Source organism: Abramis brama (genome assembly GCF_963993115.1).
Source record: "Abramis brama genome assembly, chromosome: 16".
NCBI lineage: Eukaryota > Metazoa > Chordata > Actinopteri > Cypriniformes > Leuciscidae > Abramis > Abramis brama.
The window spans coordinates 25,808,446-25,835,983 of NC_139978.1; the positions used below are offsets into that span (position 1 = coordinate 25,808,446).

The 27,538-nt window shown below is 33.9% G+C and overlaps 1 protein-coding gene across 12 annotated transcripts; it reads right to left on the minus strand.

Moving 5' to 3' along the window:
- Positions 1–1,095: 1,095 nt before the first annotated feature.
- Positions 1,096–26,641, minus strand: LOC311066601 (uncharacterized protein). Of its 12 annotated transcripts, none has more exons than XM_084087877.1 (20): positions 26,499–26,593; positions 26,173–26,383; positions 25,956–26,080; positions 25,754–25,842; positions 25,491–25,636; positions 25,078–25,342; positions 20,454–20,511; positions 20,065–20,111; positions 19,113–19,217; positions 18,112–18,216; positions 17,101–17,205; positions 14,692–14,796; positions 7,600–7,637; positions 7,216–7,320; positions 7,028–7,105; positions 6,744–6,856; positions 3,350–3,408; positions 3,028–3,168; positions 2,796–2,824; positions 1,096–1,715 (listed from the first exon to the last, which is right to left on the minus strand). In XM_084087877.1, exons 5-20 carry the CDS (start codon positions 25,497–25,499, stop codon positions 1,614–1,616), a joined length of 1,464 nt encoding a protein of 487 aa, XP_083944003.1. In that variant the 5' UTR covers positions 25,500–25,636; positions 25,754–25,842; positions 25,956–26,080; positions 26,173–26,383; positions 26,499–26,593; the 3' UTR covers positions 1,096–1,613. The 12 variants fall into 12 exon arrangements, with proteins under 12 accessions (XP_083944003.1, XP_083944002.1, XP_083944001.1 ...); XM_084087876.1 differs by having other exon boundaries at positions 26,515–26,592; XM_084087875.1 differs by having other exon boundaries at positions 25,078–25,360; positions 26,515–26,592.
- Between the last annotated feature and the right edge of the window lie 897 nt (positions 26,642–27,538).

Here is a 27,538-nt window from a genome sequence, read left to right on the forward strand (position 1 = left end):
CTTTTTTGAAAGTTATATTAAACTGTCTGAAAACAAAACAGGGTTCACAAACTGTCTAAATATGTTCACCATGGTTAATTTCTGTATATAATAGTATAATCAAATCTTAGTAAGATATAGGTCAAAATTTTAACCACTTTTAAGTTGTTGTTTTCTTTTGTTTTGAGTTGAAACCCAATACTTACATTTAAAAGTGTAATTTGGCAATGTCTTTCAAAAATAAATCCTGTTGTCACTGGCGCCGAATGAATTCTGGGTTAGGCAAGGCCGCGAAGGATCCATCTGTTATATTCAGCAGCATAGTGTTCAACTTGAAGCGGCGCCGACATAATGGGTGGATCTTGACCTAGTCCAGCTCCACCTCTGTGGACCTAATGGGTGGAGTTATATGTAGCAATAGGGTTATAGGGTTACGGTGTGGTTGGAACGTCTAGCTCCTCCACACATTAGGAGTGTTCGACTTGAAACGAAGCTGCGCAGACCGACCGGTGTATGATTGGATTGCGATTGGAGAGTAGACGGCTCCGTATACTTTGGAATTGCTCTGGCAGTACCTTGATGTCATACACCGATCCGTCGTCGCAGCTCCACTTCAAGTCTAACACACCTATTACGTCCAGCGAGGGGAATCTGGACATCAAGCTCCACCTATTGGCTCTGCAGTGAGCAGCCTCTCTAGTACAAAGGTGGATTGGATGGGTGCTTCTCAAATGGAATTTGTTCTCAGTTCTTTTTCATGAATTAGAATGTGTGCAAAGGATTGTGGGTAATTGAAGGACGCAAAGGATACACTTGATGCATCCTTCAAAATGAGTTAAACGAAGGACGCGAAACAAAGGCTGTCTTCCAAGGATCTTTCATATTGAGACGGCCTTCAGCGGCGCTTGATGACATGACAGCCGAGATATGCAGCTTTACAAGAATGAAGCCTTCCGGTTGAGAAACACCCAAACAAAGCATTTGGTAGAGGTTTGAACTGATGACAGTTAAGCAGAAAGATAAACAGATAATTGGTTTTACCCAAGAAACTGCTTTTTAATGTTGATGAAATGAGAAAAACAACAGGAAACAGGAAACATGACACATAGAAACTAATTGTAATTGCGTAAATATTTTAGTGCCAAAATACTAAAACAGACAAACTCAGATACATAATTCATAAGAATTAATAAAAAGGTGTAAAAAAAAAGGTGTAAGGCTGGGAGCATACGTTGCTATTTTGAACCAATAATCGGAATAAAAAGCATTTAAAATATATAGTGCAGATTTCAGTTTATCTGACTCCAATATAATTAATCTCCATTAAAGTTGTTGTCATTATTTAACCTCTTATTGTTCAAAGGTTAAAATTTTCTTAGAACTGAACAGAAAACGTAGGATTTAACCTGAACGTTTAGATAACAGAAGTTATACAATCACTTTAGCGTTCAACATTATCAGTGATAAAAGGAAGGATTCTCATCAAAAGCAGACAAAGTTATGATGATGAAGGGCATTTTCGATCTTTAATTCACATGTATCCTTTAAAATGATTACTGAATACTGATGTTGCTCAGCCTTTCAAAGGTACCAAGATTAAAAAATTGCCAACTGAAGAATCTGCAGACGGTCTCTCAATTTATCATTCTGACCAAAGACACTCCTGTAATAAGTGCTGCTGTCAACATTACATTAAGAATTGTAAAGATCATAAACATAAACAACCATGGGGATATCTGCAACAAAAAACAAAAAGAAAGACAGAAAAGTCTTAATTTAAAATATCGCAATATAATTGTGTGGTCTTATCATTTTGTGAGTTCCTAAGATGTTGAGGTCAACCTGTTACAGTGGATATAAAAAGTCTACACACTCCTTTTAAAACAGCTGCTTTTTGTGATGTAAAAAACAAAAATCAAACTGCAAAAAAAAAAAATGTAAATATTACAACCATGCAATGCCACTGAAAACCAAAGTGACACATTTCAAAGAAAAATAAAAGATCCCACTTTATATTAAATGGCTTTAAGTACTATGTACTTACTTCGAAAAATAAGTACAATGTACGTATTGTGTTCATGTTGTATTGTATATTGTAAAACACTTTTGCTGCTATTGAGGTGTGATAAGGTTAGGGACAGGTGTAGTGGTATGAGTAGGTTTAAGGGTGGGTTAAGGTGCAAGAGAAGGGTCAACAGTGTAATTACAAATGTAATTACATACATTAATTACAGCTGTAATTACATGCAGATATTTTCTAAATATAAGTACAATGTAAAAAAAATAATAATAATTAGTCCAGTGTATCAAATTAATAATTTCAATGTAAGCACATAGTACTTAAAGCCACTTAATATAAAGTGGGACCAAATAGGAACTTGGAATAACTAACTGCATAAGTGTGCACACTCATGATGTGTTGACAGTGTTGTGGAAGTTCATGAACTTGAGCTTGATGATTAGTCATTCTCAACAGATACACAAGTATTAAAGGGTGCACACCTTTTTTCCTTTGCAATGTGTCACTTTGGTTTTCAGTGGCCTTGCATTAATTGTGCAAATGTTCTGATATTATTTATCTTTGTTTCATTTCTTCATCACAAAAAAACCCAGCAGTTTTAAATGGGGTGTGTAGACCTTTTTTATCTGCAAGGATCTCGTCTATAGTGCCATAAAATCTGTGTGGGTCTGTGTGTGTAACTATACACTGTAAAGTTTATTTTATAGTGATATACATGTGTATTAAGCAGGTTGACTGAAACTGGAATGGCTCTATCTTTACAGATCTAAGATATACAGATGTAAAGTTCACTTACCCTCTTCTCCAAAATATGATTCTGATTTTCTGCAAACATACAAATGCAAACAAATGAGGTTGCTAATCAATTCTAGGACATGCATAAGGAAGTACACAAGACTGTGTCTGGGTGTGGTGTGAAAGATAACACATAGTATTCTTTAAAATACATTTATGAGTCTATTTATGAAGCTTGTGTGGAAATCTGTCTAGTGCCTTGAATCAACTGGTAGGCTACCAAGGATACTTACTTCTGACTTTTTTTCTTGTCTGGTATTTTTCAAAGCAGCCTGAACCAAGGTACAACATGATCTCCAAAACAACATAAGCTACCATTAATATTGGCAGCCAGCACTCCTCAAAGCACCACATTCCAAAGAATATTGCAGTGGCTATAGTACATGAAAGAAAAGGATTATAAACAAAACAAATATTAATTAGATAAATCTGAATTAGCTTTTAATACGTTTGGATGAGTAAATTAGTATTTACACCTACACCAAACTTATACAACACAACAGAAAAATTTTACTAATAATTTACTAATAAAGAATGTGAAATACTGAACCTTACTTGTAATGGTAGTATTTATTAGGTCAACCATTACGATGGCACAGAGCCAACACATCCTTCTGTAAGTCAAGGTTTTTAGAGTGTTAAATAATTCAAAACACAGATGTTTTACTACGGAGCCCCTAAAAGGACGTGGTTGGTGGAAATTTTTTTAGGTTGGGAGATTTTTTTTTTTTTAATCTTTTGCGTTCCCTCGCAAAACTTTTGCGTTCCCCGAGAAACTTTGCGTTCCCACGCAAAACTTGGACTCAAATATAAAGAAATGCGGTCAGTGCTTATAAGAAGTTCAGTGAAGTTGGCAATATTCACATGGGCTATTCGAACTTCCCTATTCTTGAGCTAAACGTTGTTAAAACACAAACAACACCTATTTACAATCACAGTAACCTAGACAACGAGCTACAACCCGATTCTCATCAAAACAAGCTTTATAATAGGCTAAATTGATCTCTATGAGCAGGCGGCTGAGAGGGACAATGCAATATAACCCAAAAACGACTACAGCATCAACTCACAGTCAAATAGTCATTAACTTCAATGTTACAAACTGTAGTGCCACCCAATTCAGTTTACACATCGGTGACCCACTGGTCATACTACACTACTTTTGCACATTTTATATTATGAAACAATTAGATAACTTCACTGTAACACACCAAATTTAGTTCACACATGACACATCACTGCTCTAATGTTGCAACAGTTAGTTAGGGAAGAAATTGCACATAAAAATAAGTAGGCCTATTCTTTACACAAATGATATTGGTACTGTAGGCTACGCAGCTTTTGCATTATATTTGCTTACTGAATTTGATGGCATTACACTGTACACTGTATGTAAGCCTACACTTCACACAGTGTGAAGTTATTTAATATTTATTTCTAAAAAGGGTGAAGTTATTGCTTTTATTTCATAATAAATAATCATAAAAATTCTGCATTTTTTATCAAACTAAGTAATGTAGTATAACCAGCAGGAGAGCAGTGATGTGTGAACTGAATTTGGTGACAATTCTGCACATTTTATATTATTAAACATATTCAATAGCTTCACTGTGACACACTGTACTGACAGTCCTACAGTGTGTCACAGTGAAGCTATTGAATATGTTTAATAATAGGCTATAAAATGTGCAGAAGGGTTTTGAGATTTGCACTTTACAGACAGCCCCTTATTTGGACTTGTCTCTCATTCGTCTGGTTAGAGAAATTAATATTAGCCTATAGGCCCATAGATATCATATATAAACGCTAGATGTCTTATGGCGCAGTCACTTCCGGCATCACCGTTCGGCCATCTTATGTCAGTGCTCTGTGCATTAAGGTGAGTGATCAGCATGCACACAAATCCTCATATCTCGCTGAAATATTGACGGATTTACAAACGGTTTGGTTTCTTACAAACGTTATTAACGTGGCTATAATTCCGAATGCTTGAACATGTATGTTATAATTTTTCATATGTATGCAGTGTATGTATGTAGTGTCATAACTACATCTCTGACGTTTATAACAAACCAAACCGTTTGAAAATCGGTAGAAAATTGGGCAAGTTATGGTTATTTAAAAGTATTTGCACCATTAAACGAGTGAGCGAGCGCACTGCCGCAAGATGGCCGCCACGTGCGGACGTCGACCTCCATTGGCCAGCAGCGCGCACGAGACATCTAAGCTGTGTCTGAAACCGCTCACTCGTCCACTCATTCACTAATCCCTGCATAGTGAATGGCAGTTGAGTGCACTACATCAGCAAAGAGTGAACGAAAATGAGTGAGCGAATTCGGACGCTGACATAATTATCACGCGCCAGAGAGCTCGGACAATTTCGTCATAAACATTACCTACCCATCTTTAATATTTCCTTTTTTGGCTGTATGAATTGTATGTAACAATTGTATGTATGTATTTTTCACGTTTATTGCGTTATTTGATAAAAAAAAAAGATAATAAAAACACTTATCATATTTATTTACTTTTTACATTTATATGTGAAAATAAAAGAGATCAAAACACTACACAGCACATTTGTTTATTCAAATATAGATATAACGGTATATATATAAATAAATAACCAGGCATCTGGTCTTATAAATGATTGTTTTCTATCTCGCGTGCGCCGTTGCCATGGTGACATTTTTGTTTATTTTTCATTCGCGCTCTATCGCCTTATCATGTTGGATTGTGGGAAATAGTGTCTCAGCAAGTGTACATCGGATGTACACTCAAATTCAGAGAGGATTGTGGGTAAAAGTAGTGAACGAATGTAGGGAATGATGTCGTTCACTCAGAATTCGGACACCACTACAAAATGGCCGACACCCTAAATAGTGCACTATATAGTGGATAGGGAGCGATTTCAGACACAGCTCTAGCCTTTATATATGATATCTATGTATAGGCCTATGTCACACTTCCCGCTTCCGGAACGCGGAGTAGGGATTCAGAACTTCCGGTCAACAGTATTTCTCTATAAGGATTTGGATTATCTGCCATAATGTCTAAACCATCCGAGGTAGACTGACCACGAGCTATGAGGTTGTGAAACAAAGGTTTTTGCTCCTGTAGAAGCTATAAGTTTGTATGAAATCAACCTTGTTTTAAGAAAAACATGTTTTATCCGCGATCTTATGAAAAAAAACTACAGTACCCACAATCCTAAGCAGAGCAGCAACGTCTGCTGATTGGTCCAACTCGCTGTTACCATAGAAACGTTTACCTTACTGGCGGCGGAATTCAAACACTTACCTCTGTAATTGAAAATGAATTTCTCCCAGAAGAACTTGTACCCTTTCCTCAGTTTCGACGTTTCCACTTGAGAGTTTTCATTTACCATCCGAACCACATCGTCATATGTGACTTAAAGCAGGTTGCGGAGAGATTTGATCCAGCGGTATATATGGACTCTGCCATTGTAAAAAGCTAACCGGAAGAGCCGTATCCCTACTAAAAGACGTACTTCCGGTCTTCAATTTTTTCGTGACATAGGCCTATAAAGCTCGTCTTGATGAGAATTGGGTTGTAGCTCGTTCTCTAGGTTACTGTGATTGTAAATAGGTGTTGTTTGTGTTTTAACAACGTTTAGCTCAAGAATAGGGAAGTTCGAATAGCCTATGTAAAAGTTTTGCGTGGGAACGCAAAAGATTTAAAAAAAAAAAAAAAATCTCCCATCCTAAAAAAAATTCCACTACCACGTCCCTTTAGGGCTCCGTATTTTACAGTCTAACAGCCTGAACATAAAACAACTCATTGCAACACTGGAATCAATCAACCAATGGTGTGAGTTCGGGCGGAGCTAGCAGACAAAACCCGTTTGGAAAAGGTTATAATTTCTATTTTCTGCATTTCTCTTTGGTCACACCAGTGGCGCTGATATGTTGCTAAATATAGCACTCACAATTCATGGCTTGGCCCACAGTGAAGGAAAACAATGATAGTGTGCAGCAGGCTTGAAACCATGGCAACCACCGTCAAAGCGGTAAACACAATCCTGAAACCAACGCACTCATACTAACACAGAAATATGCACAGATTAAAATGGGAACTAAATTGGATGTTAATTTCCTTTAATGCTTTTACTTTTTATTCTTAATATAAAGTGTAATATTCAGTTTAAACAATGTAATACTGTCTGTCATAAAGTAAAATGTAATGTAGTAGAAAAATAATCCTTAACGTTACTTTAATTGCTTTTATTAGCACGAGGATGACAGCAATAGTTTTGGATGCTAGTTCAAGGACAGACGCACTCATGGTTGCCTGTGAAGAGATACATTATTTGCCATATGCGGAAATTATGTTTAAATTATGGATTTAGTGTGACTCTGTTAATTTAAAATGGAGGTCATAAAGTTTTTTGACACACTTACCGTTTTTTTCAAAACTGGTCTAATGATAACCAGGAGTGAAGAGCCTCCAAGAAAACAGAGGCGACTGAACAATAACAGTGCTAAAACACATCTCTGGAGTGTATACTAAAAGATATAAATGTACAAATACAAACACACTCACGTAAAGTAGAAAAAACAACATCGATAGTCAAATATGCATATTTTAATAACCAACATGCAGATCATGAAAATTATATTCATGAAAGCAAGAGGCAAAAAGGCAAAATTAGTGAGATAGAGGCAAGCAAGCCGTGCAAGACTGCAAAACTTTATTGCATTTGTAGATTCATCATGAGAAAATTTGATTTATAAACATGCTTGCTACAATAAAATACCATTTAGCAACATGCATAGTCTACATACCATATATTGCGCACACTGATGAGGAGATGTTGGTGTAACTACAATAAATGAAAACAAATGACAAGATTTATCATCATGCTCTTAAATATAAAGGTTCTTTATTGGTGTAAGGCCCGCCCGCTGGCCCAACGACGGTTTCCAATAGAGCGGGTGAAGGTAACCTGCGGGTTCTGACTTTTCAGTGTGAAAAAGTAGTTTTATCTGAGTCCATTTTATCACGACCTCGAATTTAGATTAGAATGACAATTGATTATTGACCATTTATATAATAAGTTATCAAGACAATTGATTATTCTATTTAACTCTTTACTCTTTTTGTACTAGTTCATTCAGATACCAATGGCGTTCATGGGTCTTGCGCTAGCCGTTCTTTTACGCAGATTCCACTTGCCAGTCTTGGTCACTAGACAGAGGAAATTGACTATATTTAGATGGCCGCTCCAATGCTTGCTCTCTCTAAAAGTATTTTGTTTAGTCCCCATAGATCTGTATACACTTGAATAAAGCAACACTATCTCTAGTAAGAGCTCACGATCACTAGGTTACTACAGATATTAGCCGACCAATATTACTTTCTCTGATGGTAGCTTTGGTTTGGTCATGCCATGGTTTCCCATGTAGGTCTACACTTAGTTAGAGTAACATTACAATAAACAGAGGTAAGGCTCACACTATTTAGGTTGCTCAATCAACATTCTTTTGTCCTATATGGAAATTCCCTTTTTAGCCTTGAACCAGTTAGTCGGCGCTCTAAAATCTCAGTTGGCGTGCCCTATGCTCCACTCAATCCTGGACTTTAGTCCGTTACTAACCTGAACGCAGATTTGCAGTTACAATGGATACAATGTAATCTACTAGAGTTAATAATTTCAGAGTAAGTCAGAATAAATTCAAATGTAACAATTTATTATTGGTCAGGTAAATGTATCATGACAATTGCTCAGAAATAAAGAGTAAAGAATGCATATCTAACATCAGAAAAATAGACACTCAGTACAATAGACACTTACATTGTCCTGATCTGGCTATACAGAATCACTTTTGCAACATTTCTTTACCAGACCAAGACAAAACATCCCCCAAATTGAGGAATGAACTTAAGATAGGAATTTGCAAATACCCTGGGAGAGGGCACATCCACCACAGTAACTAAAGTATCTCTAAACTCTCAAAACCCTTATAACCTTTTGGTTTACTTCTGTGGGTATGAGACGATTGTACCAGTCACACTGTAGTAGTACACTGTCATAGTAACCAGTGTTGGGAGTAATGCTTTACAAAAGTAATGTATTACAGTAACTTATTACTTTTTGTTGTAACGCAGTAGTGTAAGGCATTACTAATCAATTTTCAGTAATATTTTACTCGGTACATGTTCAGTAACGCATGCGTTACAACACACCATTTTAGCCCAAAATTTAATTGTTCAAAAAAATACAAAATAAAAAAAGAAATACAGCCAGACCGCGAGACATTAACGAATGAAAAATGCAAGTTATTACCTGTTCGTGGTCAGTCAATAGCCGCGTGCGTGTGGTGTCCAAGTTTGTAAATAATGACTAAATGACAGCTTCTGATATATTTGTAAGGCGATTTATTTCATTCATCTCCCTCTTGCTGGTGTACCTTTGTATTGTGTGACATAGTCCAGTAAAAGCGTGTTTAGGGCAGGTTTTTTCAGGAGTGCCGCGATCATGATTTCGGTCTCTGTGCTCGCGATGGCCAGTGGAAAAGCGGTTAATGGGAGAATATGATAGAAGAAGACTGTACATTCGCGGGATGGACGCGCATGGCTCTATTTGCTCTTCTGTGTTTTCTTTCTAACCAGAGAGCAGTCCGTTTTCTTTCGTTTTGAATTGTTCTGTTTAAAAGTAGACATGTCTGACTGTGAGTGAGGCAAGTAGACGCTGAGTTTCGGTTCATTTATGAGACGCCCGCGCCTCCGTGTCCTGGTTATCTCTTGTCTACTTATATTTACTTATTAAATCCAGGCAATTGGTAGATGAATCATTGATTAAAATTAAGATACAATTAATACAAAACGAAATTCACTTTAAAGAAAGGCTTTGTGCTTTCTGTTTGAGGTCTCTGTGAAAGCTTAAGCAGTCTTTAGTGCCGCTTTCAGAGCGGTCGCGTCCGTTACGGAGAACTGACACGACCATAACATCGTTTTTTCCTCATAAATGCGAACACGAAAAATAAAATAAAATAAAATAAAATAAAATGAATATATTATGTTCTGTGGAGAGCCAACCCTTCTTCATACGGTGGGTAGTATTAGGCCTACTTTTGGTTTGCTTAGTGTAATTCACAGAATTACTAAAAAATATTTTGCTATAACCTACCTAAAAGTTATTTTTCTAATGTCTGGACTCCTTTATTAAGGGAGTAGCCTATGGATGTATAAACAGACGTTTCAATATATTGGTATTAAATGAATTTTCTGAGAATTTATATTTCAAGTTTTTACTGCAAATGTCACGTCGATAATGCTGGAATTGCCCAATTTAAAATAATTTATTCTCAACTAGTTTTGTGGTGTAGGTCTATGTATTTTATAATGTTAATTTCAAATAATACTAAAAGTAATTTAAAGATGTGGTAGCTTTGGATCTGGAGGTGTGGGGTGTGTCGTGATTCTGCCTTCTCACACCGCACACCGACACAGGTTCATGAATCTGAGTGTCGCGGTTTCATATCGCATATCTTTACAGCCCTAGTCATTTTAGAATGTTAAGTTCTACATCTGTAGTTATTTTGGTTAAAGTAACTCAAAAGTAATACAGGAGTAATGTAACGCATTACAATTCTGAAACAGTAATATTGTAAGGTAAAGAATTACTTTTTAATAACAGTAACAAGTAATGTATAATGTATTACAGTTTGGAAGTAACTTGCACAACACTGATAGTAACACACAACACTAAAATAATGCAATAACCAGTCATTTAGCAACATAAGATGTAACATTTAACCCTTTAACGAAGAAGAAACTTATAACAAAAAAAGTGACTCCAGAACATCAGAACTGGATACAAAGTGCTTAAAGGATCCCATAAGTTTCGGCAAGAACTGCAGACTGTCGATGGCTGCCACAGTAACCCTATTATAAAAGAAAGAGTTTTGAGGCACTTAAAATACATTTTGAAGTTCCTCAACAGGATAAGGTTGAGGCACCTTCAGTTTTTACAGTGTTTAATAGTCTCTGAAACACAAGTTTATTTATATTAAAAACACAAATATTTTTTAAATTTCTGCTAATTTATTTAAAGCTATTAATACCAGCCCTGCAATTTTTAAATAAGTATCTTATGCTCACCACTGCTACATTTATTTTTTACAAAATACAGTATAAACAGAAATGTTATGAGATTTTTTTAAGCAATTTAAAATAACTGTTTTCTATTTTAATATATTTAAAAATGTAATTCCAGTGATGGCAAAGGTGAATTTTCAGCAGCCATTACTCCAGTGTCACATGATCCTTCAGCTGCTTTTTAACATTGATAATAACAACAAATGTTTCTTGAGCATCAAATCAGCATATAAGACTGGAGTAATAGCTGCTTAAAAATCAGCTTTGTCATAAAAGGAATAAATTACATTTAAAATATATTCTAATATTATAAAAAAATATATTATAAAATACCAAACAAAAAGTAAAAAGTATTTACACTGACTCAACAGGGAAGTAACCTACAGTATGAATGTGTAATGTATAATTGTCTCTGAAACATAAGGAAGTATTTTTGCATTCAAAAACACATATTTACAGATATCACCAGCCCTGCATTAGTGGATATATTTGATTGTTATATATGTAATGCTTTTGATTTATATATTTTACCTTGAACCTGTAAGACTATATTTGATATTGATACAAATATTGTTGTGTTTGTAGTTAGGTTCGTTTGTGTACTTTGGACTTCAGAGATTGTTGGTGCTGCGCACATGCCTGCAAAGAAAGCTGAAAACATCACAGAGCATCAGTATTTACACTGACTCAACAGGGAAGTAACCTATGAATGTGTAATGTATAATTGTCTCTGAAACATAAGGAAGTATTTTTGCATTCAAAAACACATATTTAAATGTATCACCAGCCCTGCATTAATGGTTATATTTGATTGTTTTATATGTAATGCTTTTGGTTTATATATTTTACCTTGAACCTGTATGACTGTATTTGATATTGATAAATATATATCTGAGCTTTGAGGTTGGTTCACTTGTGCGTTGTTGTCGGCTTCAGAGATCGTTGATGCTGTGGATGTGCCTGTGAGGAATGATGAAAACATCACAGAGCATCAGTATTTACACTGACACAGAAGGGAGGTAACCAATGAATTTAGCTAAAATTGTCCCAAAACATGAGGAAGTATTTTTACATTAAAACACACACACACACACACACACACACACAGCTTTACTAGTTTACATTACTTTCATTACTTACTTAGTAAAGCAATCCCGATCCCGTCTGATGTGATCTGATATGTGATGTTTTTGACTACCTCTGGAAGTGGAAGTACCTCTGAAAAGACCCCATTTACACCTGTATTTAGCGTTATCCACTTGTTACCCGATTGTCCAAAACGCATCTTACAGTTTTTTTAAATTGCTTACACACTTAAAGTGGAACTTTAGGCCCACTCAGTGAAACCATTCACTCATCTACCTAATCTTCAGTCCAAGTCTGCAATATTAACATGCCTAAGACTTTTGCACAGTACTGTATATGTATGTATGTATGTATGGTTATATATATATATATATATATATATATATATATATATATATATATATATATATATATATATATATATATATAATGTCATGGCTTTTTAATAGATAAGATAGTAAACTATCATTTACAGTTTTTTTCAATTGCTTACACACTAAAATTAAAACTTTACCACAATTAGCAAAACCTTACACTCACGGAGCAAAACACTGGCCTAGATTTGCACGATTGTAAGCACATGGTCAGCTTCACACTTTTTGCAAAACATTACACACAGTGATTTGCAAAACAATAAATACACTTGTATACATTCAACACAGAAATTTATCATGATGTAATTTCCTTACAATTTCAAAGCAAAGGCTTTCAAATAAACACACCCATGAACCAATTGGTTAAGCACAGTCACCAGGAGTGCACACACACTGGTGCTTAATTGTATACACTCCAATCAGGTTTACGCACTATAAAAAGGCAACAGGTAAGTTCACCTGTCTTCAACAAAAATGGACGGTGTCAGAGGAAGAGGGAGAGTGTGGATGAGAGGGGGAATCTGGAGAGAACAAGGTGGACGAAGAGGGAGAGGGAAGACAACTACAAAACGTTTTTGGAAACAACTGTGGACCATGTAATAAACCATGAAAACTGGAAAATGTTTTGTTATGAATGTTTTGTTGAAATGTTCAGTATTGGCTGACTTTAGTACATGAAAATAAATAAATATTTTCATTAGTCTGCACAATTGGTGTCATGTGGTGTTTACACTCTCCCTGTGTAAATGCTAAAAGTGTTTTAGGTTGAGCACAGGAGTGTTTAACTGATTCAGACAGAATTAGACCATATGATGGTTGTGTTTATGTCATGACAACAAAATAAGGTTTTATAAGACATTGTATAGTTTTGACGAAATTGTTCCATTTTGCAAATAATCTGAGTTGTTGTGCTACTTTGGTGTAATGTTGTGCTAATTGTGTGAAGGGGTTTGAAAAACCGGGCCCTGTTTTCAAAATTGTGCTTAAGCAATTGAAAAAAACTGTAAAAATCTAAACCTTACTTCCCTTTTAGGCCTAACACTCTAACATTTTAACAAAATGTACCAAAATGTTCTCTGAATATTGTGTCCATGGAAAATTCTGAAGTGCTGACCATGACAATATCAAAAATATACTGTCTAGAATAGTCTCATGACATAATGTCACTGTTGTGTTCTGTTTAGTTTGTTTTTTCATTGGACTTGTCTTCTTCACTGTCATCATTAGTTTAGTTGTATCACCTGGGTTTAGTTAATCTTTATCATAATCATCTGCATCACTTGTGTTCTGTTAATTAGTGTTCGTCTGTGTTTGTATTTAGTTCAGTGCAGTCAGTTTTTGTCCGTTCTCGTCTATGTAACGTTGTGTTTGGTGTGTGTAAACCTTGTAAGCCTGTATGTGCCTATCTGAGTGAATTAGTAAAATTTATGTATTGGAGCCATTGGCCTCTTTGTCTTCTTCAACCTACACCACACCGTGACACATATTGAGTAATCAACTGAACTCTTAACCCTTTTCTCTATTATTTTTTCTAATTATTTGAGATCTAAATTTGTTCTTACCTAGTAACAGAAGTGTTTACATATGAAGAACCAATAAAATTGTAGGGAAATTATGTAATGTTTCATGTCATTTTTGCCATGCTCCTATTCTATAAAAACTGTTGTATTCTTTTTGCTGGTGGGATTCTCTCTGAAATTTGTCTGAGATCCTCTGGCCGTGATTAAAGCATATTCAAAGGCATTGTCTGAAGTTTGTCGGTTATTATTGCTACGCAGCAAGTTAGTTAGGGGAACAAGTTAGGGTTAGGAAACTCGAAGCCAGTTGTCGACTATAGACGCAGTGCTAGAGTATAAAGATTAAAGGGACGAGACGTCGTCGAACTCGAGGCCAGTTGTCAACTGTAGACGCAGAGCTAGAGTATAAAGATTATTAAGTGTCGACTGTAGACGCTTGGGTGTCGATTGTAGACGCCCCAGATATATTTTTGCAATTTACAAATGTAGAAAAGCCTGTACATACTGTAATACATATTACACACATTCCCATTTGCTGTTTGTCAGAAAAAATGAAGAATACTGATCCTCAAACAGTTTTAGTTTTGACTGGGGGGGGGGGGGGGGGGGGGTGGGGGGGGGGGGTAAGCTATTGTTGCACATAAAACAGCCTATGTTCAGAACAATGAAAAGAATACAAAAACCTTTAGAAACTCAAGCAGAGTTTAGTTCAGCATCACACATCAGATATACAAATTCATTATATATAGCCTACTGTATATATATATATATAGCCTATATATATATTTTTTTTTTTTACCTGTAGTCTGTGAGTCTATATTTGATGTTGTAAATTTTGTTGTGCTTGTAGTTAGGTTTGTTTGTGCACTGTTGGCTTCAGAGATCGTTGGTGCTGGGGATGTGCCTGCCCATACAGAAAAAAAAATATTGAAATATATTTTAAAGTGTCAAAAATATATGTGGCATATATTCCAAATACATTGAATATTTGCATTGTTGTTCACTTATATTTATCATTTTGAAATATATTCTGAAATATAACAAAAATATATGATGTTAAGTGTGAAATATATTTACATTTATAACGTAATGTAAAATATATGGCAAAATATATGGTCATAAAATGTTTAGCTTGCTAAAGAAAGGTCGAAAATGTATTTTGATCATAGTAATTCCTCTACCTTTTCCCCTATAGGCTACACAACAGTAGGGTTGTGCCGATAGACGATATCGTGTATCGACGATAGACAGAGATATCGCCGATGGCAGATGCCTTTGACGATATCAATACGATAATTGGCTCGTTTTCCCATTAATGTATTAAATCATTCAATACAATTATATTTGCCTTGCCTAAATTCATAACGACATCACCACATAACCACACTTGCGACATCACCGACGCGCGCGTATGAGGACTCCTCAAAGAAAATGTTTTTAAAACAGACTAAAAAAACTACATCCCACAACGAAATTTAACTGCAAGGTGATCCATTCACAAATTGTCAAGAGTGCTTGTTTTAACAGACGCATCATTCTTATACAGAGCCAAGATGAAGACGCGGCATCGTTGTTCGTCAGTATTTTGTTTATATAGCACATTAACAAAATATTTAATGACACTAATAACACTAAAAACAATACAATTTCAAAATATTAATTATAATAATATCAATTAAATTATATAGGCCGCCTAGGCCTAATAAAAGTCTTTAGTTCACGAAGCGTATCTGTGAAACTCTGCCATCTGTGAAAATCACAAGCAACTTCAAACTTGTTTAACAAGAAATATTCTTCAAATTTTTCACTGTCAATAATGTAAGTCCACAAGAGAAATATTAAGCCAGTAAATTGATAGTTGCTGTAGCCTACCGTTATATCCACCGTCGTCTCTGAGAGAACGCGCCGTTAATGCAGTGAAAGCTCAGTCCGTTTCTGATTTCATTTTCAGGGAATGAGCGCGTTTACATGCACGTTATTAACTCGATTATTCTGAATAAACAGACAATGCATGTGGTCATATAAACGCATTAACCCGTTTTCCTTTATCAGAGTCAAGTCATAGGTTTAAGTAGCCTAACCGATCGACTTTTAGATTTTTGCCTCTGATTTCTCCCGGCATTTAAAACCCGCGTTATTTGGGCTTATTGAAGTGCGGTGCGCATAAGTGAAGTGCATCCAGACAGAGAGAGCACTGGTAGGAGGACATATATCGCAGACTCCAACACTTTTTTTTGACCCAAGAAATTAAAACGTGTTCTCATCTCGTGCAGAAGTAGCCTACAGGCAAAATGCTGCATCTGTAACGGCATGAGAGGATAATGTGTGTCCGTAAATTTCCCGCTGACATGTTGAAATACTCCGAGTCAGATACAAGAATGATTAGGATCTTTTTTTTACCTCACTATACCGGGAAATAACCTATTAATAAACACTCCACCTTTGCTAGCAAAATAGAAAAAAAATCTCATATTTAAAACGAAGTAATAAAACAAGCAAATTGATGAGTAGGCTAAATAAGCAAGTTAATAATCAAATAAGTAAGCCCCGCCCCCCTCACGATAATATCGTGTATCGCCGATCTCACAGGCTGACGATAAGACGATATGAAAATGGAGCATATCGCCCAAGCCTAAACAGTAGGCTACCATATTTCACTACTGTATTATGACACACAGCTATAATAAATACTGTACTTACATTTAAATGACTGCAATGTAAAATGACAGATAGTTGCTTTAGGACTATTAGGCCATATTAGGTGGCACGTACCTAACACTAAAATAAATTGAAAATGTGTTGTTTGTTTGTGAAAATGTTAACTTTTTAAATTTCAAAATATATTTCAAATGAAACAATTTGCAAAAGTTAAAACATATATGAACATATATGTTGTTAGTAAATATATTGACATATAAATATATTGACATATTTAACTAAAATATATTTAAAAAAATATATATATATATTTACATATATTTAACTAAAATATATTTATTGGGCCAATTTAAAAATATTTGCATTAAAAAAAAAAATATATATATATATATATATATATATATATATTCAAAATATATTCTGAAAATATATTTCAAATATATTTATTTTGTGTATGGGTGCGAGGAATGCTGAAAGCATTACAGTGCATCAGTATTTACACTGACTCAGAAGAGCCTATGAATGTCTTTGATAAATATAATTTTTTTACCTGTAGTCTGTGAGTCTATATTTGATGTTGTAAATTTTGTTGTGCTTTTAGTTAGGTTTGTTTGTGCACTGTTGGCTTCAGAGATCGTTGGTGCTGGGGATGTGCCTGCCCATACAGAAAAAAAAAAAAATTGAAATATATTTTAAAGTGTCAAAAATATATGTGGCATATATTCCAAATACATTGAATATTTGCATTGTTGTTCACTTATATTTATCATTTTGAAATATATTCTGAAATATACAAAATATATGATGTTAAGTGTGAAATATATTTACATTTATAACGTAATGTAAAATATATGGCAAAATATATGGTCATAAAATGTTTAGCTTGCTAAAGAAAGGTCGAAAATGTATTTTGATCATAGTAATTCCTCTACCTTTTCCCCTATACACAACAGTAGGCTACCATATTTCACTACTGTATTATGACACACAGCTATAATAAATACTGTACTTACATTTAAATGACTGCAATGTAAAATGACAGATAGTTGCTTTCCTAGGACTATTAGGCCATATTAGGTGGCACGTACCTAACACTAAAATAAGTTGAAAATGTGTTGTTTGTTTGTGAAAATGTTAACTTTTTAAATTTCAAAATATATTTCAAATGAAACAATTTGCAAAAGTTAAAACATATATGAACATATATGTTGTTAGTAAATATATTGACATATAAATATATTGACATATTTAACTAAAATATATTTTCAAAAAAATATATATATATTTACATATATTTAACTAAAATATATTTATTGGGCCAATTTCAAATATTTGCATAAAAAAAAAAAATATATATATATATATATATATATATATATATATATATATATATATATATATATATATATATATATATATTCAAAATATATTCTGAAAATACATTTCAAATATATTTATTTTGTGTATGGGTGCGAGGAATGCTGAAAGCATTACAGTGCATCAGTATTTACACTGACTCAGAAGAGCCTATGAATGTCTTTGATAAATATAATTTTTTTACCTGTAGTCTGTGAGTCTATATTTGATGTTGTAAATTTTGTTGTGCTTTTAGTTAGGTTTGTTTGTGCACTGTTGGCTTCAGAGATCGTTGGTGCTGGGGATGTGCCTGCCCATACAGAAAAAAAAAAAAATTGAAATATATTTTAAAGTGTCAAAAATATATGTGGCATATATTCCAAATACATTGAATATTTGCATTGTTGTTCACTTATATTTATCATTTTGAAATATATTCTGAAATATACAAAATATATGATGTTAAGTGTGAAATATATTTACATTTATAACGTAATGTAAAATATATGGCAAAATATATGGTCATAAAATGTTTAGCTTGCTAAAGAAAGGTCGAAAATGTATTTTGATCATAGTAATTCCTCTACCTTTTCCCCTATACACAACAGTAGGCTACCATATTTCACTACTGTATTATGACACACAGCTATAATAAATACTGTACTTACATTTAAATGACTGCAATGTAAAATGACAGATAGTTGCTTTCCTAGGACTATTAGGCCATATTAGGTGGCACGTACCTAACACTAAAATAAGTTGAAAATGTGTTGTTTGTTTGTGAAAATGTTAACTTTTTAAATTTCAAAATATATTTCAAATGAAACAATTTGCAAAAGTTAAAACATATATGAACATATATGTTGTTAGTAAATATATTGACATATAAATATATTGACATATTTAACTAAAATATATTTTCAAAAAAATATATATATATTTACATATATTTAACTAAAATATATTTATTGGGCCAATTTCAAATATTTGCATAAAAAAAATATATATATATATATATATATATATATATATATATATATATATATATATATATATATATATATTCAAAATATATTCTGAAAATACATTTCAAATATATTTATTTTGTGTATGGGTGCGAGGAATGCTGAAAGCATTACAGTGCATCAGTATTTACACTGACTCAGAAGAGCCTATGAATGTCTTTGATAAATATAATTTTTTTACCTGTAGTCTGTGAGTCTATATTTGATGTTGTAAATTTTGTTGTGCTTTTAGTTAGGTTTGTTTGTGCACTGTTGGCTTCAGAGATCGTTGGTGCTGGGGATGTGCCTGCCCATACAAAAATATTGAAATATATTTTAAAGTGTCAAAAATATATGTGGCATATATTCCAAATACATTGAATATTTGCATTGTTGTTCACTTATATTTATCATTTTGAAATATATTCTGAAATATACAAAATATATGATGTTAAGTGTGAAATATATTTACATTTATAACGTAATGTAAAATATATGGCAAAATATATGGTCATAAAATGTTTAGCTTGCTAAAGAAAGGTCGAAAATGTATTTTGATCATAGTAATTCCTCTACCTTTTCCCCTATACACAACAGTAGGCTACCATATTTCACTACTGTATTATGACACACAGCTATAATAAATACTGTACTTACATTTAAATGACTGCAATGTAAAATGACAGATAGTTGCTTTCCTAGGACTATTAGGCCATATTAGGTGGCACGTACCTAACACTAAAATAAGTTGAAAATGTGTTGTTTGTTTGTGAAAATGTTAACTTTTTAAATTTCAAAATATATTTCAAATGAAACAATTTGCAAAAGTTAAAACATATATGAACATATATGTTGTTAGTAAATATATTGACATAAATATATTGACATATTTAACTAAAATATATTTTCAAAAAAATATATAGCCTATATATTTACATATATTTAACTAAAATATATTTATTGGGCCAATTTCAAATATTTGCATTAAAAAAATATATATATATATATATATTCAAAATATATTCTGAAAATATATTTCAAATATATTTATTTTGTGTATGGGTGCGAGGAATGCTGAAAGCATTACAGTGCATCAGTATTTACACTGACTCAGAAGAGCCTATGAATGTCTTTGATAAATATAATTTTTTTACCTGTAGTCTGTGAGTCTATATTTGATGTTGTAAATTTTGTTGTGCTTGTACCCATACACAAAAGAAATATATTTGAAATATATTTTCAGGATATATTTTGGAATATATGCAAATATTTGAAATTGGCCAAATAAATATATTTCATACTTATATTTCATATGTTTTTGTTATATTTTATATTTCAATGTATTTGGAATATATGCCACATATATTTTTGACACTTTTGGGGACCCATACAGAAAAAAATACATTGAAATATATTCTGAAATATAACAAAAATATATAAAATATAAGTATGAAATATATTTATTGGGCCAATTTCAAATATTTGCATATATTCCAAAATATATCCTGAAAATATATTTCAAATATATTTCTTTTGTGTATGGGTAGTTAGGTTTGTTTGTGCACTGTTGGCTTCAGAGATCGTTGGTGCTGGGGATGTGCCTGTGAGGAATGCTGAAAGCATTACAGAGCATCAGTTTACACCGACTCAGAAGAGCCTATGAATGTCTTTGATAAAACTGTCTCTGAAATATAACAATGTATTTATATATATATATATATATATATATATATATATATGCTTAATACATTTATTAGACCCAATGTAAGGTTTGTGCCACAGCTGCCCTAAACTAACTGTATTGGTGATTACCAAAATCATTTTTTTTATGTTTCTGTAATCTGTAATGGTTAATCCACTAGTATGTCTTTAGTCACAGTTGGCCAGGTCAAAGTCTGGGATTTAGTGGATTCAAAGTCTCTGAGATATATCACACAAAGGTTTCAGAAAAAGCAAGTATTTGGGAACAACTAGACACTATTTGGAAGTCAATTACAACAGAGACTGTGGAAAAGTACTGTACATAAAAACAATGCCAACAAGAATACAAGCTGTTATCAAGGCCAAAGGACGCCATACAAAATATACGTTTTTTTGGTTATTATGTGAATAAAGACTATTTAGTTGTTTCAATTTGTTATTTGCCTAATAAATGACAATATCATTTTTAGTTTTAAACAAGTTTTTGACAGATTCCTAAAATATTTGTGTTAAATGTACATGAAAGTACATGTACATGTACATGTGACTGTGAAAGTAAAAGTACTCATTCTAACCCTCTAATAATAAATACTGTACACTGCAATTTAAAAATTTAGAAAACACTGTACATACTGTAATACACACATTCCCATTTTGACGCCCCTTAAAATATCTATTAATAGGCCTTAAAAGACACTTATGATTTGTCTGTTATTTTGCAACTTAAATGCAGAATTACATAATTACACAGACAATTTTTGTTTATTATTCTATATTAAATGACAAATAGTGTTAGTGATATCAGATGTATTTTATATTTAATTAAAATCAGTTGGGACAAGTTCTTGTCCCAGGAAGTGGGCACCCTTGAGCTTATATCTGAATATCTTACAATTTAAACGTACAAATGCACATTGTTTTAAAAGGGTACATCATCCCCTACACAGCTACTTTTACTCAAATTGTTATGCTGACAATATAATTTGTAATGAAAAATGTGCATTAAATATAGAAGTATTTCCACCAGGGAAAACTTTTCCAAAAGAAAAAAAAACACAAACACATCTGGTGGGGCACTCACTAAATGAAGAAGAATTGTACAAAATGAATCAAATGAATCCAAGCTGCCTATAAACAAGCTGTAGTTGTCACCTCACACACTGACAGAGATGCAGTATAACACCATGGGCAATCAGTAAGGTGCATACTGAATTTGGTACTTCAATTTGACTATCTCAGTAGCCTACACTAAGGAATAGTTGAGCTTTTTTCACAATAAGCGTTTTAGAACCGAGACTGATTACGTTTTATCCACATAATAAGCTCCAATATATTTATATAGTAGGATTTACTGCTTCTGTGGTTAACAAATATAAACTATGTCCCCAACTAGTGTCCCCCCAGTGATTCTCTGTCATATAAGTGTGATGGCTTCTTGAACAAGAAAAAATATAGGGCAGGAAGTGACTTTGTCCATTGGGAATTGATTGGATTGTTAGATCGTTGTGGTTTGCTACGGACCTTTTTCACAGACTGTGATGATGAGTTTTTTCAGTTATCAACATTGCAATAGTAAAGTTTTTAATGTTGTAAAAAAAAAATGTTTATGCATTTAAAATCCTAACTTTGTGTTATTACATTGGCAGTAGATTACAAAAAAATAATTAAAACAGTTTCAAGGGTGTTTCTAATACAATGGTGTTGAGTGACTGCAATTATGACATCTTTCTCTCTTTTGTCCCACCCTAACGCCGAAAAACAAGTCATCAGAACAAGTAGGCTATAGGTCTCATCAGCTGAGGCTGAAAGAAGTTTCAGTGCTCTTAGGAGACTGAAAACTCAGAACAATGGCACAAGTGATACATTAAACTGCCTCTTTGTTTTTATTAGTTACCTGTAACATTACAGAATTCCTTTATTAACGTAGGCTAATGTTAAGGTCAATAAAACTTTAATACATTATCCTATTCATTTCCTGATTCCTCAGCTTCTTGGGATATCTCCACCATTCTCAAAATCAAAGGTACGCCCTCCCAGCATAAGTTGCCAGAGTGACTGAGCTTGAGCAATATTAGCTATATGAAACCAAATCACTTGACAATGAGTCAGACTAACTGAAATAAGCGTGGCTTATTTGGTAAACTTGTTTTATGAAACAGGCCTCTGGGGTCAGTGTTTTTCTGGTGTTGTACCAAAATAATCTCCCACTCATTTTTAGCAAATCAGGTAAAGAGGTTGAAAAATGCCTATCCCCATTAGAATTAAATTAGTCCAACCTACATTTTTATTTAACAAACAAAGGTTATGAACAGTCTACAAGAAAAAAAATTGATGACTAACATTTAAGACAAGCCTTATGCCGGTTTCACACTGCACGCATTAGCAGAGCGTAAGCAGCGCAGGAGCAGTGCACAGGGCCGTGCACAGACCCAGGGACCTCACTAGGTTTGGAAGACAGGGGGGGCTTAGCCCCCAGGGTATTTGTAACTTGCGTTTATAGAAAATCTTACGGTGAATTTGAGTAAAAAACAACTATGTATATGTTTAGCTGTATTTGTCTCTTCAACCCCGTTACCATCTTCAGCCCTGTTACCCTAGTCTCAACCCCGTCACACCTATATATATATAAAAAATGATAGGGTTGCTGTCACAAAAAGTGCCCATTTCAGGCTTTATAGCATAAGTGTAAAATAATATGTAAATGTTATGGTGCATGGTACAATTTCTGGTAAGCTACGCTTTTTTATTATTTCAATTCAATTCAATTATTGTAATTTGATTTAATATGGACTCATTTGGATAAATATTAGGTATGCCTATGTACCTAATATGTATCCAAATGAGTCAATATTAAATCAAATTACAATAATTGAATTGAATTGAAATAATAAAAAAGCGTAGCTTACCAGAAATTTTTTCTCAAGATAAAAACTCACCCAATGCTGTAAACATACAGACAGCCCTATCAGCTGGCAGTATTATTTAAGGTTAAAAATAACTCAAATTAAATATAATGCGTTTTTTTTTTAATAATAACAACAACTTTATTTAATGATATTAGTAAAAATATAATAAATAGCCTATGTAATATAGAACACATATTTAGCAAAATACTCTCTATAGCTCTTTTTTTCTTGCCAACTACGTGCTAACCTATATTATGTTCATTAAATGGCTTTCCTGAGGTAAATGTGACATAATTGTTCTCCAGCTATATGTTATTGAGCTCTTCACGCTGATAAAAAAACACTGATTGATCGATAGCCTATTATGTATGAGGAATATACATTTCGGTAAGTTGTAGCCTGTATCTTTCAACAGTGTTCGTGTTTTTTACTAGTAGAGATGATCGGTTTACGTGCGCTAGGGATCCGTCACATCACATTTACAAGCGCCAAAACGGTATTTATTGTTTGAATTTCGTAATAAAATTGACAGAATCTGAGAGTTGAGATTCTTTTATATCATAAAGTAACCTGCTCTGTCTAGTCTGTCGGTCTCCGTGTCCTCTTTGCTTCGCGATTTTTCTGTGCGTGAGAAAATGGATGTGTGGCGTGAGAGCGTGTGAAAAGCATGTGAAAAGTGTCAATTGCGTGTGTCTCACGGTGAATGCGTGAGAGTTGGCAGGTCCAACTTCCTACTTTTCGGCTATTTTTTGTAGCTGGATAGGCTATATATCATCTGTTGCGTCTAAATATGAATGAGGATACGGTTATTGATAAATCGAATTGTTATTGTTTTTCTTATTATCATTTAGGGGGGCTTAGGAACATTTTGGGGTAGCTTCAGCCCCCCTAAAATAGGCCTAACGACGTCCCTGCACAGACCTTTTGAGGGGCATGTGCTGAAACTGAAAAAGGGCACCCCCCTCCCTTTTTTTATATCAATATTATTTAGTAAGCCTACATAAAAGGAAGAAATGGTCACATCTTCATGACAAATTCAGTAACACAAAATAATAGTCTCAAAAGCTTTAGATTTATTCACGATTAATAACAACCATAATTCAGCTTTGATCACAGAAATAAATTAAATTTTAACATATATTCAAATAGAAAACAGTTATTTTAAATTGTAAAAATATTTCACAATATTACTGTTTTGCTGTATTTTGGATCAAATAAATGAAGCATTGGAATGAATTAAATCATGAATTACATTCTGCATGATAAAATATAAAGATTTCACAGTGATCTTCTGTAATGTTTTTTTTTAGTTACTACTACAACATTACTGTAGTAAAACCATGTTTTACTACATTTTATAGGCTACATGTGAGGACGAGCGGAGAGTATAGAATACTATAGATTAAAAAATTAGCTAGATAGCGAATACGTGCATATTAACAGCCTTGAATTAACCATAATTTAATATTATTACCATAACATGATTAGCCTAAATGTTAATAAATTAAGTGTATCAGCAATCATAAATCAAAGAAGAAATTTCTTAGAAATATATGTTACCTAGGTGACGAGGATCACTCCGTCGCTTTGTGTAGGCTAATTCAGCGTAAGCAGCGCAGCAAAAAATAGACCAGGCGCCGAAACGATCGCGGCACTGCTGCTCCTGCTCTGCTCCTGCTACGCGCTGCCGCGCCGCCTCTGCGTGCGGTGTGAATGCACTCATTGAATAACATGGACGCCGAAAAAAATACGCGCTGCTCACGCGCCGCTGACGCTTGCGGTGTGAAACCGGCGTTAGTGGTTTATGCAGCCGGCCCCAGATGTCCTGGCATGGGAGGGGACACTATTTTAATAAAAAAATTACGAAGGCATCTAAATTCAAATAAATGTTGATGTGCATGGATATATAATTTATAATGAATACTGCATTTTTATTATCATTTAATATTGCAAATACTGTATTTTTTTCTTACCCGTGGCATGTGAATCTGCTGGAAATTTTGTTGGGCTTGTAGTTAGTATTGTATGCGCACTGGTTTCAGTTGGCGGTGGTGTTGTGGACGGTAGTACTATCCGCGTCCTTCGCCAAAACGTAAAAAAGTCTTCTACAACTGCAGCTCTGAAAAGGAAATTGAAGATCAGATTTGCAAACTAATAATATGAAACATAATAAAATTATAATGATGCTATTCTGTTTCATTTCGTCTTATTAGGCTCCACAGTAAAACTAGGCTACCTGAAGAAAAATACCCCTGCCGATGCGGGTTTCCAGGAGACTCTGATTGATCTTTTCCCTAGGTTATTAGGATGAACAACGACTCTGTTCTAAAAATATGCACAAAAACAGTTAACGTTAGTTTAATGAATTAATAGCTGCTAACATTTAACACATGGTGTAAAGAATAACTTGTGTGCAGTGGGTGCACGGCAGGACTCACACCACAGATGAGTAGGCTGTTGTCTCGGTCCTCCAAAGTAAACGTACCAACAGGCTGACAGTTATCACACTCACGAGAGTCCAACATAAACCCCATAAACTCTCTCGATCCACCCGAAAGGGTAACTGTGGTAAAATGAGAGATTTTAAAGTGACACATCTGGAAAAAAAAAAATTATTTACACTAATAAAACAATAGACTATGAGAGAGAGTCTACCGGTAATAGGGGCCGTTTCTGTCAAATTCACATTTTCTGGTTCGACCTTGAAAGGGGATTCCGTGTCTTGTGCTGGTAAATCATTTCCAAAGTTATGGATAATTTTCATTTCTTGACATTGATCCGCCAACAAACCTCCATCGCTGTAACAGGAGATGAACCTCAGCATGGATCCAAATGAAAGAATAAGGAGACCTCTTGCAATATACATCTGAAACAACCAATATAAATAATAATATCAATTTTAAACTACTGACTTGTAACAATTCCGTTCATAGACACTTAGCCTTTACTGAAGTTCAAATGTAATAAAGTTATTACAATACCTTGTTTTAGACCTACCGTGCGCGTTGCTGATTAAAGATATAAGAGAGGAAAGTAAGTGTCTTGTTGTCAGTTGATTCTTTATATAGTGTCCCTGAGTCCGTTGTCAGCTCAACAGATCTTTTATTGCCCAATTAAGTTGGCTAAATGGTTTCTAATGCCCTCTTTTGGCGAATTCAGTTATTACGATCGAAGGGGAAAAATGGTCTTATGATAGCAACTTTGAATTGTCCTTCTGCCCCACAACAAACGTGCATAAGGAAGTAGGCTACATAATACTTATCTTTTATCACAGTTCTTTAGAAGTGTTTATGATCATGAGGTCACAGCAGGCAAACCCCTGATGATACAGAGCCAATCCTTCATTTTGTAAGTCAAGGTTTTCAGAGAGTTAAATAAAGTGAGAGTTATTTTGTAACATACATACAACTGATAGGTGAGAGAATAATGTGACCTAAATTACAAGTTCATGTCACAATCCTTTTCAATTCTTATCTAAAGAAGATAAAATAGCCTACAACTATACGTCTTTGCTAGAAGAGAACTCTGGGTCGATAGACTTCTGAGAACAAGAACCTTAAGCTTCAGCTCTTGTTTTATCAACATAAACACAAGACAAAAATCAGCACACCAGCAGCTGGAAGCAGAATCCAAAACACAAAATATATCGTTATTGGCCATCTATAATAGTTACAAAAAGCATGTAATTATTTACAGTATATTTAATCTGTATCCATCTGCAAATAAAATATGGAAGACAGTAATGACAATTTGCCCTTTATGAAAATGTATTTGATTAGATTTGATTTGTCAAAATTAGACAAAAGTAAAATACACTTGTTCATCAGGATAACAATAAAGTTAAGGACTTGTTTCAATTACGGTCCTTGATGTTAAGCACAGACTTCACCCCATGTGGACAATGGCATTGTGTAGTATTATAATAAATACAAAATTACTATAAAACAATCACAATTAAACACACACCATATACTAATACAAATTCAACACTAAAACAACCTATCTAGCCTAAATCTTTTAT